The 16,650-nt window shown below is 47.2% G+C and overlaps 1 protein-coding gene across 1 annotated transcript in view; it reads right to left on the bottom strand.

Moving 5' to 3' along the window:
* LOC146202459 (nose resistant to fluoxetine protein 6-like) overlaps positions 1-14,183 on the bottom strand; it is a 29,430-nt gene extending 15,247 nt beyond the window's left edge. Inside the window, exons 1-3 of the mRNA XM_084601382.1 lie at positions 13,742-14,183; positions 2,876-3,087; positions 297-411 (exon numbers count right to left, since the gene is read on the bottom strand). Of these exons, the coding sequence (XP_084457508.1) occupies positions 297-411; positions 2,876-3,087; positions 13,742-14,183 (769 nt within the window). The remainder of the gene's footprint in view (positions 1-296; positions 412-2,875; positions 3,088-13,741) is intronic.
* Between the last annotated feature and the right edge of the window lie 2,467 nt (positions 14,184-16,650).

The raw sequence follows: 16,650 nt of genomic DNA, 5'->3' as shown, positions 1-16,650 counted from the left end.
GAAAGCGGTACTAGACAAGTGCCCAAGCAAGCGCATGAGCTCAAGCTAGCCGATTAAACCCATGCCAGAACCAGTGTGACGCATCTCTTAGCACCTTATTTAACAGCTTATTTAAATGAAGGCGCCACGAATGGAAAGCATGGTTCTATGGCGTGCCTTCCTAATCTTAGAATATTTTGTCCTTAGCAAACGTAACTAAAAAAAAAAAAAAATCAGCTTTATGAGATTAATGCTAGTTGCAGCTTTTAAAATACACTCCACAAACGCAAAACGACCATGCATGTATATATACTTACGCGATCCGACGAGGAATTGAAACTCCCGCGCCGAGCAAGCTGAAGGAAAACAGACCCCAAGACGGAGTCCGTGTGCCATGTCGTTGTACATGAATCTGAAGAAGTCGAGCTTTGCCTGTGAACAAAATTTGGTGTAATGCATAATTTTACATGATTACATCAATCAAGAAGATGCATTTAATAAAAAAAGCAGCGGAACAGAAATTTATGCAACGGTCTGGGAGATATCTCTAGGATGATTACGTACGCCCCAGAGGACTGCTTCATATAACCACTGTAGTAAAATGCGAACCATCCTACAGTCAGTGTAAAATTCGTAAACTTAAGGGCAGTTTCATTTTTACAGCTTAGTCCGCAACTTCCATTCTGATGCGTGTAGGATAACAAAGATTGATATTTCAAACCATACGCTGTATTCAATGATGGGCCAATATCTCGGGCACATACTACTGTCAATACAATTCCACAAATATAAGCTCTAAGCTGTTCAATGTAAGAACTATAGTTGGGTGTTTTCAGCTGACGTACTGGCGTATTAGGAGAAATTATTCGTACATTGAATGTTTGCCTTGATAAAAATAAATTAAAGATATTAAACTGCGTGCAGGCTACAAACTTTCAGCGGGAACCCGTGCGGTGAAAATATGCGTTTTCTTGTATATAAGGAAGCAACGATAAAAACAAACAACACAGAAAGCACAAAGTAAGATGTAGAGTTCAAACAAAGCAAAGGAGGAAAGTAGCAAAGCGACGGAGAAACTGAGATACGCAGCAAAGCATGAGCGTTACACGGAAAACATAGCGCAGTACCAAGACAGGACAAGGACGAGGCAAGACAAGCATTAACTTTCACCAAAGCTTTCCTTGCGGATCTTGAGCACCTGTCTACCCATCTGAACCAGCAAAAGAAAAGAACGTACTAAAAAAAACAACAACTAAGAAGTGAAAACTACTGCGCGCCGAAAACTATTTCTTGGCGGAAACGGCCCTAGCAGTCTACATTGTTTTCTGTACGTCCTTCTTTCCTGTTGCAGGTTCTGGTTTATGGTTCACGCGGTCATGCCAAAGCGACTAGGGCTTTGAGAAATGCCGTTTCGAAGAGATCAGGAAATTTCCACCACCTGGTGTTCTTTAACCTGCAGTGGTATCGCACAACACATGGGTGCCTCGCTTTTCGCTTCCATCGAAAAGCGGCCACCGCAGCCGGGTTCGGCAGGTTCTAATGTGCATATATGTTATGGATTTGCGATACACGCTAGGCTGAAAGCGCTGGTCCTCCCTCGTCCTTATCCTTTCTTGTTACTGCGCCATGTTTGGCGTTGTAATGATGCATTAACAACTTGAACTTCTAAAAACACAACCATCGTTCGTGCAATGCCAGGCCTTTCTTCTGCCAATTACATTGCTACTCTGAAGACTGCTATAAAATGCTTATTTTAGGTGAAAGACACGTTGCGCTGGAAGTAAGGGGTCCCTTCTTGGGCGTTTGCATTCCTTTTACTAAAACGCAAAGACATTACACCTTTCCGCTTTTTTTTTTTTTTTAGCTAGCAGCGTTTGGAGTACTTTATTCGCCTTTCTTTGCTGAAATATTTTTAACCTACTTAAAACTTACAGCTCGTTTTCCTATGCCTTCCCAACTCGTGAGCATGTTTTTGACCTGCTCGTCTAAACTTTTTTACAAAATACATAAGTCTAACTTCTTTGAAATCACCATACCGCAGTGGATAAAGTATCGTAAAATAAATGCAGTTTCACGACGTTCATTGGTCTACTATTCCTTCGTACGCTTCTGCCAAGTATTATTCCTCATAAAAGAACGCATCTACCTACGGCTGTACACTACGCTCGATGTTGCACTATGAAAGTGGCACGTCATTCAATTCTGTATACGCAGTCGCTCCAGCACGGCGACGTGAAAAACATATAGGCACTGTACTATGCGGCACTTCACCTTAAGAGCCCGAAGCCAGACTCCCGAGCAAGATGCACTCCTTCAAAAAAGAAAATGTTAACTAGCACATTGTTTCTCCTTCAGCCAATGTGTACCTGTAATAGAGAGCTCATGCTATGTGACGAAATCCTCCTCTCATTGATGCCTCCCCTTATTCTGCGCATCATTTAAACAGAATCCCTTCGTTAGTATACAACTGCACATATTTAGGGCAGAGGTCTTGGGCACTCAACCGCGTTCCGGCAAAACACATTAAATTTCACTTCCTGCTCTATTTCTCGCCTCTAAATTTAGCTACTCAAAAAGGAAACGGCTTTCCTTTAGTAATGATTCACTGTGCCGAAACTGAATTCTTGAATCTGGTTTTTCGACACAAGACACTGCCTACTGCAGCAAAGTTGTTGTAACTGTATGTCATTAATATTTTTTCGACTTTTACCTAAGGATCGCGGTGCATTCACGCATCGATTACCATAGCAGTCTGCCAGCCGGTTCGATAAAGAACTAAAAGAGAAAAACAATTGTTTTCTTTGACCAGTCCTGTTGGAAGGAACGTACAATGACCGCTAGCTAACAGTTGCGACACGTGGCTTCATTAGGTAGAAGCGCTTTCAAGAGTACTCACACCGTCGTAGACCTCGTCGTGGAGCCGGCGCACAATTTTCTCAAAGAAGGGCAACCGGCGTGGCTGCAGGTACAGCGTGCAATACTGGCCCGAGAAGTGGACGCCACCGTCGGCATCGCGTGCCGCCGTGGACAGGCACTGGTCGTAGGTGCCCAAGTCGTTGAACGTGCCCGAAATGAGGCCCCCCGGAGGACGAGAGTTGGCGTCCAGCACTGCGCAAAAAGGAACGGTCCTTTCGGTCTGCGGCCTGCATACTGCGCGTTCCGTGCCTTGCAATAGTTTCTGTGTTGCATGTACTCTGAAATAATTGCTGTTCTTAGCAGCGTGAGCTGAGGTGTATGTTGTTACATATGTAGAAACTACCTCGACTTGCTTAATTGGAAACTGCTCCAAGGAAGACGCAAAACACGCGAAGAGACGAGCAAACTGAAGCCAACACGACCTCAGAAAGACGTGATGTTGGGCTAGTCGGTTCATGGTTATACCAAAACAGAACTGCGCGAAGGAAACGGGACAAGTAGGCGCGAATACACACACAGTATTCGTGCCTTCTTGTTCCGTTTCCTTCGCGCAGTTCTGTTTTGTTATAACGACCTCAGATTGAATGCAATGGCCGCGACGACTGGTCACTGAATGAGGACCTGGGTTAAAGGCACTTCTAGCACGTAGTTATATGTCATTACTAGAAATTCAATCGCGCTGTGCGAAACCAAGTGGGAGTCGAATGGTTTGAATAGCTGAGGCAAATGGAACAGGGCCATAATCATATTCATAAGCATGTAAAATTGAAAAAAAAAAAAAAAGATCTTAGCACTGGTAGCAATTACTGTTATACCTCTGGGTTACGTCGCTTTTTCGGTGCTGTTTAACGCAGCTCTCAGTTACCAGCTAATTTTAGTCTCTTTTGAAACGTTGACGAATTAGTTCTACTTGCACTTCGGGTTTCAATTCAGTTATTGGTTTCTGTTAGAGGTTCAGTTTCAAGGTCAACCATGCTCCCCACAGAGATCAGCGACATCGGTAAATTGTTAACTTGACAATAGCACACTGTAAATGTTTCAGGAATCCACCGCGCAAGGATGAAAGTGGATGAAAATGACGACATGCCAAGCATAGCATGAGATACTTGCCGTTGAACACGTGGGATGCTTGGCTTTCGTTTTCCTGCTTTAATACCGTCTTGGCAGCACAAACAAACACAGAATACCTTTACACGACAATAAAAGCAACCATCACTTTCTGGCTACTGCACGATGATAGAATGGATTAAATGATTTTAGTTTGTCGAGGACTGGCAGCCACTCAGGTTGAGGATCTTGCTGGCCGAACACTTCCTATGTGTAGATGATGCTTTCAATGAAATACTGATAAGCATGATGAACAATATTACGTTCATCGCGACGATGGCGTACAGCAGCTTAACGCAGCAGCCGACGAAACTAATATTTACGTGCCGCAAAACAACTCGCGGCCAAAAGGTTTTTGTTTTATTTTATTTTAACCCCACTACTCCCTGCCAACTAAAGCCAAGGATCGGACAAACATCGCGGCGAAGATGGCGAATGCGGACTGTAGAGCTAGACTCGCAGTGTTCCTCAAAGCGGGGTGCGAGGACCACAAGGTGTCCGGAAACCGACACCCACAGACCCAAAAGGGAATGGTCGCGCGATAGCTCCGGCCTGGCTAGACACAGTATTGCAGGGTTAAAAACGCAGATGTTCAAAGCGACTTTAGTTCCTCGAAGCAAAAGAAACGCGAGAGAAGCGTGGAAACTGAAATCGCGCACGAGATAGAGATAGCGACTACGGCGTTTCGGGGAAGCTCCAGTTCTGGCTGCATTGTTGAACGGGTCTGCAATGGAGGTCGCAATGGTAACAAATGTGGCATCGACTAAAGGTCGTTTTATCTTTGCCTGGCGACCATTTGAAATGGTAGCATTGCCATATTCTCCATACAAAGCTTGCAAGAACCCTGTAACGGTAACAATGTAAAGCACTGCTTCTGTTTTCATTGTTTTGACGGCAAAGATCACATACATCCGGTCAGGTGCCTCACCTCAAGCATTAATTTTCTCCAAGTCCATAGGGCGAAATAAAATTTCCATCTCTAATCGTCATTAAAGGCTTCCAATGGAACAGTATACGAAAATCTGGGTGTTCATCTGCATCCCTAAGATCCCACTCTTACACAAATATTCCTTCATTTGTTATGTGGTAAGCACAACAAGCCTTGTCACATGATGTTTCGTACTATCTCTGTTCTGCGCTGCCCCATGAACTACCGACAGTTGCGCCCAGCGCCGCTGAATTCTGACACGTAATAATTTGTCAGACCAGAGTGGAACTAAACTTAATCTGACGCTTAGTTTCGTGCCAGCAAACCACGATAGCCGGCGAATCCTTCTGCCCACAAGAACAGGGCAGAGGCATGTACCGTATTCTTGCGGGGTACGCTCTGAGGCACAGGCTGAAAAAGGGCGACACCCTCAAAGAGCTAAACAGACTAAAGCCTCGCTATCTCTTGACTTCCCTCCGCTCAAGCATTTCCACCCTTTTTCGCTCCCCCCCCCCCCCCCTCGCTCTTTGCACTACACCTGCACCTTGTGGGCACCTGGCCACTCATACAGTTCTCGCTGCCAAGCGCAGCCTGTCTATGGCCAAGCACTTTCTTTCTAGCCCATATTGCGCTTTATATTCTCCACCATTTGACGCGATAACGTTAAAGAATCTGTTCTTTAGACAATCAGGCCAATCACGGGCATATGTCCTTGGCAAGTGACGTGGCCGGCACTGATTGGTCGACGGATTGTGTAACGTCACGAGACTGTACATGACATGAGCGAATAGTCAGGCGGGCAGCTCTTTTGAGGTGCGAGGGTGAGATGGAAATGGTAACCACCTTGGATCTCGACTCAGATACGCGACCAGGCCATGCAGGTACTTTCGAACGGCTTGATCAAATAGGGGTTTTATATCTCTGTCGGGTGGAGCGAGGTTCCGGCGTTATGCGTCTTTGTCGCGTCCAAGCCCCCGGAAGAAGAAACGAAGCTCCTTCAGTGCTTTCTTTTCCTCCGAACAATAGCAGATAATGGGGGCGAGGCACAGTCGCTACCGAGCCGGGTTCGGGTAGCTGGAGAGTGGATGATTCCGAGAATACTAAAAGGATCTGAGGACAACGAGCAGAAGGCAATGAGCATTGGCCATCGTATTGGACGCGTAGCAAGAACACTTTGTCTTGCGAGCCGGTTGCCTTATACCTGTGTGACGATTACGATAAAGCAAATTATCTATCATCAGTAAGCGCAAGCGTGAGTTCGGATATACATTGAAGCTGTGTTGTTTATGCTCTTCAATGTCAGTATCATGTGCATCGCGAGGTTGCGCTGTCTTCGGGATGGAAATTCGAGTCCTTCCCATATCAGTGCTCCTCTTGGACGTGCTCGAACAGAACTCTTTGCATACATTTGCATCTATTTATAGACCACAACATCATCCATGATAGCCCTCATTCTTGCTGTCTCCCCCTTTCCAGTTCAGGGTAACATGACAGATAATGACAGCTTCTCTGTGCTCTAAATAAACTCTCTCTCTGTCAGGCTTATTTACACAGTTTTAGCTTTTTCCAGGTGCTGCGGTATTTGACCCAAGTTATAGTTTGGCCAGTGCGCTCTCTTACATCGTATTGTTTTGCTTAATTTTGGCTTAATTATTATACGTAGTAAGGTCACAAAGATGTGCCAAGCGTGGTGAGGCGTGGTACTAACGGTTATTCTCTTTCCTTATGTCACATTTGTGGGCACGTACTGACAGCAGTAGTAACATTTTAAAAGCAGTCATAGCAGGAATTTAAGAGCTTCAGTAGGATCTTTAAATTGATATTACACGGAACGACATTTCTTGTAACTCAGCAAAAATTATAGGTATTCTCGTATCGCCGTTCGTCAGTTTAGTGTCGTGACACTTGCAGCGTGCAGAGGGCAACATACAGTTTGGATTGGATGTATTCTCTCTTGTCAATGGCACAGAGGAAAACAATCTACCGAGATACTTAATTAACCAGTGATTAAATATTTCATGCAGTTCGTAAATCTGTGATCTGTAGCCCGGCTGTACGTGGCGATATTGCGGCATCATATACAAACGAGTGGCTGAGGGGATGAATTAAATGCTGCTAAACCGATTGGTGAGGCTCAGCATCAACTGCTACAGAATCAAAAGTTTCCTGGAGCGCTCCATTGAATGCATGCAATGAAAAGATGAAACATGCCAAAGTTAGTAAACACAACAGCATGAGGTGCTGATAGTTCATTCATTATGAATAACTTTAGTGAATTTTCACTGATTTGAATTATGGAAATTAGTAGTTGGCATTCGGGGTTAGGGGTTTCGGGTTTCGAGTTTAAAGTCCTAAACAGGTATCGAGTATGAGGGATGCCGTGGTGGAGAGCTCTGGTAAAACCTACCAACTCGTGCTCTTTAACGTGCACCTAAATCCCACATACTGTACACGGGCGTCTTGGTTGCGGCCACCACTGCCGGTATGGAACCCGAATCTTCTCGTGAGATAAATAAAAGTGTCTTAGATATCACTGAAGCAAATGCTCCAATTACATTCCTGCCAAACGGCAGCTATTTGCAGCTTCTAAAATAAGTTTGCGCCCGTTTCTTTTATGCTCTATCCAGTCAGTCTTGCAGTAAAGCTAACTCAGCGAGGAGTCTAATGTCGAAAATGGAGCTCGGAAAAACATGAAAACATAAACATTTCAACCACGGGGTAACGATTTGTTCAATAAAGCTAAATTGTTCAACTGATGCGTATTGATCACTCGGATGTTATATGAAGTAAAACAGGATTTCTAAAGTCTATAAAGCCCGCATGGACCAAAGAACCTCTCTGTACTTCTATGTCATCCTTGTGCAGCTTTCATTAAGCGAGCGTTGCTGCTTAGCGCCGATTTCGCTACGTCCGGTCACTCATGAACGAGTGAAATTGCCGAGGTTAAGCAGTGAGTGCTAGGGTTTCGAAACGGTGAAGATCGTGGCAAAGAAAACTTTCGGGATGATCTAATATGAGTTCACGATTGTTGAACGGCCCTGCTATGGACGTATTGGTAACTGATTAATTAGTTCACTGGGGCCGGTATATCACGCTCTGAACTTATGCACTGATCTCTATGCGAAATCCACAACGATTCTTGAACAGGACTTTCACCACCATTCAACGAATTTGTGTATCTTATAACGGCGCCAAGGAAATTATAGGCGTAATTCTGAGCTCCGAACTGATATACCATTCTAGTGAACTGTGCCATAACAGAATAAACTGAGAATTTCAAGCGACAGTTGTTATAGCCGGTCTTTTTTCTCTCTGGTTCCGATTTCTCAGACACATACATAGCAGCCACTTTTTCCTCCAATTAGGCAATACTCTCGAGCTCACCGAAGCTAATAAACGAACTTAAGTAGCGTACTCTGTGATAAAGCAAGCGAACTGCCACTCCCGTGGCAAATTACCTGCGAGCGGCCAACATGCCGGTACCACTATAGCGATTCGAAAACGCCGCGACGTCAGCGGGCATTCATTCCGCCATCGCTCCGTGGCCAAGCGCAATTTGATTTGCTCTGGGCCGAAGACAAATCTCTCCCCGCTCTTCCTGCTACGTGCTCGGACGCTTTTTAGCAGTCTGCGACTCGTTACAATCCGGCGTTGAGCCGCCGCGGCAACAGCAACGGTCGCGGGCGGCGGCGGGTAGCCGTCATTCCAGCGCGTTTCCTCAAAAGCACTCCGCGGGTTTCGCTTTCTGGCGTTTGTCAAGTTAATTTTAGCGGGGAGGAAGTTCTGCAGGGCTCAGAGACCAGTCTCGGCGCCGGCTCACACCGGATGCAGATTACGGAAGTTATGTGGGCTCCTGTAAAGCGCGGAAGTCTGGACGGGCCGCGAGGGAAAATGAAAAAAAGAAAAAGAAAAGGTAGGCTCAGAATCGAGAGAAAACTTCGGGGGGCGAGAAACAACGCTTCGGGTAGGTTACGAGGAAGCCTGCGCAAACGACAGCTAAGCTGAGATAGCGATATTTGCCTGTTTGTTCTGGCTCTGGCTTTACTTACGTAAGCTTGCGTGTTTGCCGTCCTGCTTTGGCGGTCAAGAGGAACTTGGACGGAATCTGTTTGCGCAACAGTCAGCGTTCGGGAACGGAATTTCGTCTCCGACTCGTGCTGAGGTAACTATATGCGGGTACAGCCGGTGTAAACGGAAAATGAGTAGGAGGAGGACGACCATTCTGAGGGGACCAAAGATCTTTTCTCTACAGGGTAAGTAAAGAGCATTAACTGCCAATGCGCATAGACGCGCTGTCCTTAAAAAACGACCGAATTTCTTTGGCCAAATACACTGTTACATGCACGACCCAGCGTCGTTCTGCTATATCTCTAAAAGAATGGATGAGAACACGTTCCTAATACAGCTAAGTAAAAAAATGCTCGCCAGAGTTTGGTTAGGGTATAGGCCTACTTCTGGCGCGGCTACGGCATAATTATTTACAATTTCTCGGAAACCTGAGGACCGGCGTCATATTTATACTTATTAAGCGAACGCAGTTAGAATGAATGATAGAGAAGAGTGACGGCGCTTCGTTGCAGCAGTGAAATTAGTAAAATTTGTCATCCGTAGTCCCTTCACATTCGAAGTGGGATATTCTACGGAGTGACTTGAAAGACGCGGCCGGCCAAGTATCAAGCGTGTAAATTATTTATGTATCATACAAACGTGAACTAGCAGAAGAAGAAAACCTCCGAAGTGTCTTGCCATTCGCCTCTGGGCTTTTTTTGTTACTGCTACTACAGACGATACCATAGGTTTAAAGAACGTTCTCCGTGAGACCCATTCACAAGACAGCGAATCAGGAAAGCATGTAAGATTAGTCGTACAACTTATTATCAAAGATTTTCCGTTGTGGTATAAGGTTCAATAAAGAAATAGGGAAAAAAATGGAGGTATAGGGAAGGGGGTGGACGGGACATTAAAGCTCTGCTTTTAATAGTATCACATGACCGCGTTAATGTATCCGTCTGCAGATATCATCTTGCGAATCATCGTTCGCGCCCAAGCACTTTCCTACTCTCTTCATCACTAATCTTTTCATTTTTGTCTTTTTTATAGCTTTAGAGCGCAATACTTCTTACCTCACAGTCGCAAGCTGCCACGTTACGTGAAAAACTACCCGACGTAGATACAAAGTGCCGCCTCGGCTAAAGTCTTACGGGTGGGTCCATGTGGCCCGGGGGCACTGGGTCTGACGCGGGATCCCAGGAGTACCTGAGGGCTTGATTCCCATCTAACAAGAGCTACCCGGGTTGTTACCTCCTGTCAAGTTGCTCATGCCATATGATCTCGTGATATCGCACAACCCACCGACTAATCAGTTCCCGATCACGGCATCTGTCAGCTGTCCCCTACCCGAGTCATGTGCTCGTGATTTTCGTTCACAGCGCAGACGCCGATACCGACACCGCGAGCTCCTTGGGCCGACCCACTGATGGCGCCGCCTTCCTGCTAGAGCACACACTCTGCAGAAGACCCGTGCAGCGGAGGAAGCTTTCGGGACGAACGACAAAGCGCACGCGGCACTGGCTGTTTCCGGGGGCACTGCGCACGTAGAAAGCCTGTGGCTCGCGGGCCGCTAGAACACGCCCGACGTCCTTCAGACACCACGCTTGGGTAATCCGTTGTCGAAGAGGGCTCACAGAGGTCGCCTGGGCCTCCATGCGTAACGGCGCGACGCAGCGGAAGAGGTCTCCGTCGTGGCCACCGTGCGCTGCCATGCCACGCTGCGTTGCATCAGCTATCGCGCAGACCAGGCAGTTTATGCACTGCCTTCTTCTTCTACCCTTGCTCCGTCTCAGCGTGACATCCTTTTCACCTTTTTTTCGAGCCGCACAACCGTAAAGAACGATCACGTTGAGCAAATGAACCCAGCGAGCCGCATAAAACACTTGTGTAGAGCCGCTGCAGGGATGGCCGCGCAATCTCCGCCGTCGGGGCGTAAGCGGGGGCCTGTCGGCTGTTTTCCGTCTCGGAAGAACGGAAGGACTCGATACGCCACTGCGATGTCGATAAAGTATATAGCCTTGCGTCTGAGGTTATTTTGGAACTTCCTCCACGGCCATGTGCTCCTCGAGCCAGAGATAGAGCGCGTCGGTAACAAGTACTTCTGAGCTGCTGCTATCGATTGCGAGCGGCGCGCGTAGCCGATCAGCGTCGACCGCGGTGTCCATGCGCCCGTGTCCCCATGTGGATGCCTGTTGCCTTCGTACATCCGAACACAGCGCCTTCAGCAGTCCCGTTGTGAGCAGAGGAGCTCGTGCTCGTTGTGAGGAGTTCTGGAACGTGCGGCAGTACTTGCGCAAATGACGAGCTCAAATTCCGAAAGCGGCGGCCGAGATTCTCTATTCGATGGCATTTGCCTGTATCTAACAAAAAAGCGAGTAACTACCCCCTACGGTAGTTCCAGACCACCTCGGAATACGTGCGAGAGCTTTGAGTGTTATGCATTCGAGGTGCTTCAAGTGCTGGCCTGTGACTCGGCGAGTTTTGTGCCGATAATTGCACAATCGTGCCTTATCTTTTTTTTTTTTTTTCATTTAAACTAAATTCCTATTCGGGTATTGCTTGTCCACCACCCCTATCAAGCCACGCAGTTTTGCCGAATATGAGTGTCCTATAATGGGGAACAGAAGCTGTCGCCGGAGATGCCAAGAGGAAATCTGACTCGTTTACACTTGATGCCTTCCATAATTCGTTCTTTTAATTTCCGTTCAAGCTTTCGAGTGCAGCCTACACGAGATTTAACTGCGCCGATTAGAACTACCATTCGCACAGCTAGGGATGAGGATCTCAACCCTTCGCGACAGCTAAGCTTACCGCAGATATCAAAATTGGCGCCTGCATTCTTCAATAAACATCCAGCTTCGATCAACCGATTGCAATTTTACATTTGATAAATGTTAAAGGAGGGCTTGGCGACCGCTTTTCGATGAAGGCGAAAAGCAAGGAGCCCGTGTACTGTGCGAGCCAGTGCACGTTAAAGAACCTCAAGTGGTCGAAATTGCCGGAGCCCTCCACTACGGCGTCTCTCATCACCTGAGTCGCTTTGGGAAGTTAAACCCCATAAACTAACCAACCATCAAGAAAATTCAGAGAAAATTTCTAGAGCAACGCAAAAACTGCTCTTATAGAAAACAACAAATGAAGTACTTTACACCCACTATGCCGTTGACACAAATGAGGAATTGGCTGCTGAACTTGACCAACAGCGTGAAGGCGTGTATTTACAGTGATTGCAAACTGAGGAACCAACATCTAAACCCCGGCCACAGCGCGGTCAGCGACGCCTAAATACGTGTTATGTCACCGTTCACTTCATCGTGGCCATGAATGAAGCATTGTTAGTTGCAGCGGGCTTCTGTGCATTGTTCAATGGCGAAACGAATTACGCACCACACCCGGAAGACAGGGTCCCCAGCCTATAGCGCACAACGCGCAATAGATGAAGCAATTTGTATACACTGACCCCTTTCTTCCACGCACAAGATCACCGGATAACGGGGCCTTGAACCGTGGGCGCACTCTTTTCCTCGCGGCTCGCAGACCACTACAGCTGGCGCGCTTAGCGCACTGGTCTGGTTTTGGCACCATTTTATCCTGGCGTCCGAGAGAGGACTGCGCCATTGAGGAAAGTGTATCCGTGCGCGTGTCCGCGCGATACCGGCTTTAACCGCTGGCGACGTGCACATCGTTGGTCTCGGAACGGGAAGCTTCGCGCTTAACAGTGCCTAGGCTGGCGCAATCGATGTTGCATAACAGATCGCGCATATCCTTCAGGACGCAAAGGATGGATGCAAAGCTCGCCGCAGTATCAGGAAAAACACCTTGCCAGCCGCCGTCGTTCTGGTACGCACGGCCGTAGTAGCGCCTTCGGCGAGCGCTCACTTGCGCCCTTGCTTTCCGCGCTCATTGCAGTGCCATGTCGGAAAAGCGATTCCTATATTTCACAACTCTCCAAGATGCTATCGTAATCACTGACTTCTCGGTAACTATATGATGGTTGACTCTTGATATGACCACCGGAGTTTAAAAACTTTATTTAAATTGCAAAGAGAAAGAAAATAAACTTACATGGAAGCTTTATTGTAATATTTCGTTACTGCCACTTCCACCTAGCAGCTTTATCGTGAGTTTCTGGTTATAAACCGGACTTACCGCTTGTTTATAGGAACGGCAAACTTCGAGTTCCGTTCGCGACAAGAATCACTTAATTTGTCAGCAAGAGAGTGCGAACACTGAGGAGTAATACATTTCCACACGGGCGATTGCATAGTCCAGACGCTCACAGCAATCAGCTCTCTTTGCAAGAAAGAAAACTGAATGAATACATGTTTGCCTGTTATTACGACCACCTAGCTGCCAAACAATTTAGCGACAGCTTTCGCACAAGTCCGTTCGGAGAGCAGTTATCACTCCTGTAACTTTTTTTTTTTTTTTATCCTACCCTAAACGCTCAAGGCAGGCAGCATGGGCTGACCTGATCCGCAATGATGAGCAAGCATATCACGAAACTGGAGTAGTACGATAATATAAGGCGGCAACACACAAACTTGAGTTCCCGTAATGCTCACCACGGACACTGCTGCTGTCACGAGGCAGATGCAGTGTGCGTGGTCTCGCAAAGACTGCTCTCGCCCTCGTGCTTTCCGTACGGTCTCTGTACACATGGTATATCACAGAATGGAGCTGTCAGCACTTCAAAAATACATATACGCATGTAGTACAAGGCGAAAAGTGAGACACGAACCGCAGGTCAACCGCACTTACGCCTGAGAGCCCAGGGCTCGAACTTGCGCATTCCCAGGAGCAACCGGAAGAGGGCCGCCGAGCAGTCACCGGTCACATTCGAGCCGGAGCCCAAGGCTGTCATGCGAGGCAGCGACTCGTGAATCAGCCGGTCCATGAGGGAACGCAGGCGGCTCTCCACGTCCGGCACGTCGTCGGACACTGTGGTGGCGCCGGCCAGCGGCGCTTCGTCGTCGGCCACGGCGCGGGACACTTGCGGCGGCGTCGTGGCCGTCGCTGCGGCGGCGAGGCAGAGGCAGGCCGCGAGCGTCGTGCGAGTCCACATTGCGGGTAGCGCCCAAACGGTAGCCACGCAAGCTCGCGATGCTGTGTAGGGACACGCGTTGTTGTTCTCTGAGGGGCCCTCCGCGAAGAACTGGAACTCCTTTCGCCTGAATGGAGAGCAGGAGGCTCCTTCCTTCATTCCTTTCGCCTTCTTTCGCTCTGTTGTACGTCTCTTCTTATTTCACCCTCTCTGTTTTCCAACTTCCGCCGCCCTTCCTTCCTCCTAGAGGCCTTCTCCTCTTTCCAGTTCCTCGAGGAAGTCCGGCGGAACAACAAAGATCTACCGACCGCCGCTCGCCCACCTTACGAGAGCAGGAAAGCCGGACGGCGTTCACGCGGCGGGCACGGGGGCGGCAGCAGACTGTGGACCCCTGCCTTTTGTGTATGTGTGTACATAAGCCCGATGACGCGAATGTGCATCCTCGCAATGAGTGACCGGGCATCCCCTTCTTCGTGACCGCGGTGCAGCCTCAAGCGCGCATCGCTGGTGTGTTTCCGCTTTCAGCGCGCCGTGATCAAAGGTTGACGTCCGGCGTTTGTGCTCGATACCGGCGCCGTTACGAGTGACAGCCGCCAAAGTAACTGTATCGTTCGGTAAAAGACGTGCGCTTAGAGCCCACTGCTTCCTCGAGCAGCGATGTATACAATTGCGCTGCACAATTAGGAGATTCTTTTCGAAGCCTAGCGCGAGTCGCTTCGCTCTCGAAAGGCCGGTGTGCTCGTGACGGGGATCAATCGGACGCGTCGCCTATTTTCGGAAATGCTTCGGACCCTTTCAAGCAGGTCGGGTATTGCCCCTATACTGCTTCGCTGCGGTTTTTTGCTCTTCCTGTGAGTATACCCAAAATAGTGGCAGATGATGTTTTACCTGTAAATATGCGGATGTTGAACAAAGTGAGCTCCCTGGCTATCTTTTTTCATTTTTTTTCCCTAATACCGGTACTTCCTGCAAGAAACAGTCTTTCCTGTGTCACACTGTATGCCTCGTTTAGCAGTTATTACCATGGTGACCCCTGCTACCCGCCGAGTTAATATGGCGCACGCGACTGATCATTTAGCGTGATGCGATTGGTGCGTTTCCAGCCGCCATTACGGTGTGCACAGACCTTTATTTGTTTTTAAGAACAAGGTTCTGCATGCGTGTATGAACCTTTGTGAAATCTGCACCTCCCAAATAAGCACGGTAAAGACGGCAGCAAATCTAAGTTCCTTCATCCTGTATTATCGTTAGTACAGAGATGACCCTGCTTTGCTCAGTGTTGAAGTTCACAATACTTTCGGGTTTGTGAGACTTATCGAATGTCATTATTTGAGGATGTGTGCATATTCAAAACTTTTTAGTAGCGAATCCAACACCATGCTTTTGGATTCGCACAATGAATCAAACATTATATATTCAATGGTATTCGTAACAAATCGGTAGTGCTGTCGAGTCCTCGAATACTTTAAGATAATTCCCGCGAAAATGAACAACCTCGCCTATATATAGTTTTTTACGATTACTATTGCAAAAACAGGGTGTCGCACAGCACGCTATAGCGATCGGTATGCTCGGTATAAAACTAAGAAGAGTTTAGTTTTCTTCATGAACATAGTAGATAGAGTAAGTATCCAGGACGAGGTTTCGAAGTCAAGGCCTCAATTGGGACCTCCCGTGCATTATTAACGTAAAAATGTTCAAAAAAGGATGCAGTATTGACAAGGGTTTAACAAAAAATACAACAGAATGCAAAGAAATTAGAAACAAATACCTACAATTTCCACAAATGTGTCTGGAGAATAATAAAAACCACTAGAGACGTGGAAAAGCGCACATAAGAATAAGGAAAAAAGAACATATTGTCAGGTATTCAAGGTTCATCGCCGCACAGCCCCAATTCGGGTAGATGCGTTCAAAGTGGTCACACCCAGAGTGGTGCGTAGCGCGTACTCATTGATTACTTGCATTCAGTTATATTTCCCTTTAATTTTGTAATTAATAGAATGCATTTCTCTCCCATATTTCTTCAATTAACCCGGTTCTGTGCTAGCTGCATCCACTTTACTCCTGCAAACTTCTTAACCTCATCCGCCCACCTAACTTTCTGCCGCCCCCTGCTAGGCTTTCCTTCCTTTGGAATTCAGTTTGTTACCCTAATCGACCATCGGTTATCCTCTCTTCGCACTACATGTCCTGTCCCTGCCCATTTCTTCTTCTTGATTTTCACTAGAATGTCAGTAACTTGAGTTATTTCTCTAATACAATCTGCACGCTTCCTATCTCTTAATGTTACCCCTACCTATTTTCGTTCCATAGCCCTCTGCGTGGTCCTCATCTTAAGTAGAACTCTCTTGGTTAGCCTCCACGTTTCAGCCCTATATAGGTGAGTACAGGTAAGATGCAACTGTTGTATACTTTCCTCTTGAGCGATAACGGCAAGCTGTTAGTCATAATCTGCTAGTGCTTGCCAAATGCGCTCCATTCCAATCTTATTCTTCTTGTTATTTCCCTTTCATGGTCCGGATCTGCGGTTACTACCTGTCCTAAGTAGATATATTCGCCTACTACTTCCACTGTTTCGTTACCTAACGTAAACTCCTGTTCCTTCCCGAGGCTGTTGAACATT

Source organism: Amblyomma maculatum, chromosome 1, assembly GCF_055883805.1.
Source record: "Amblyomma maculatum isolate TAMU_Amacu chromosome 1, ASM5588380v1, whole genome shotgun sequence".
NCBI classification, from domain to species: Eukaryota; Metazoa; Arthropoda; class Arachnida; order Ixodida; family Ixodidae; genus Amblyomma; species Amblyomma maculatum.
Note: the sequence above shows the minus strand (reverse complement) of the source record. Positions and strands in the feature narration are given on the sequence as shown.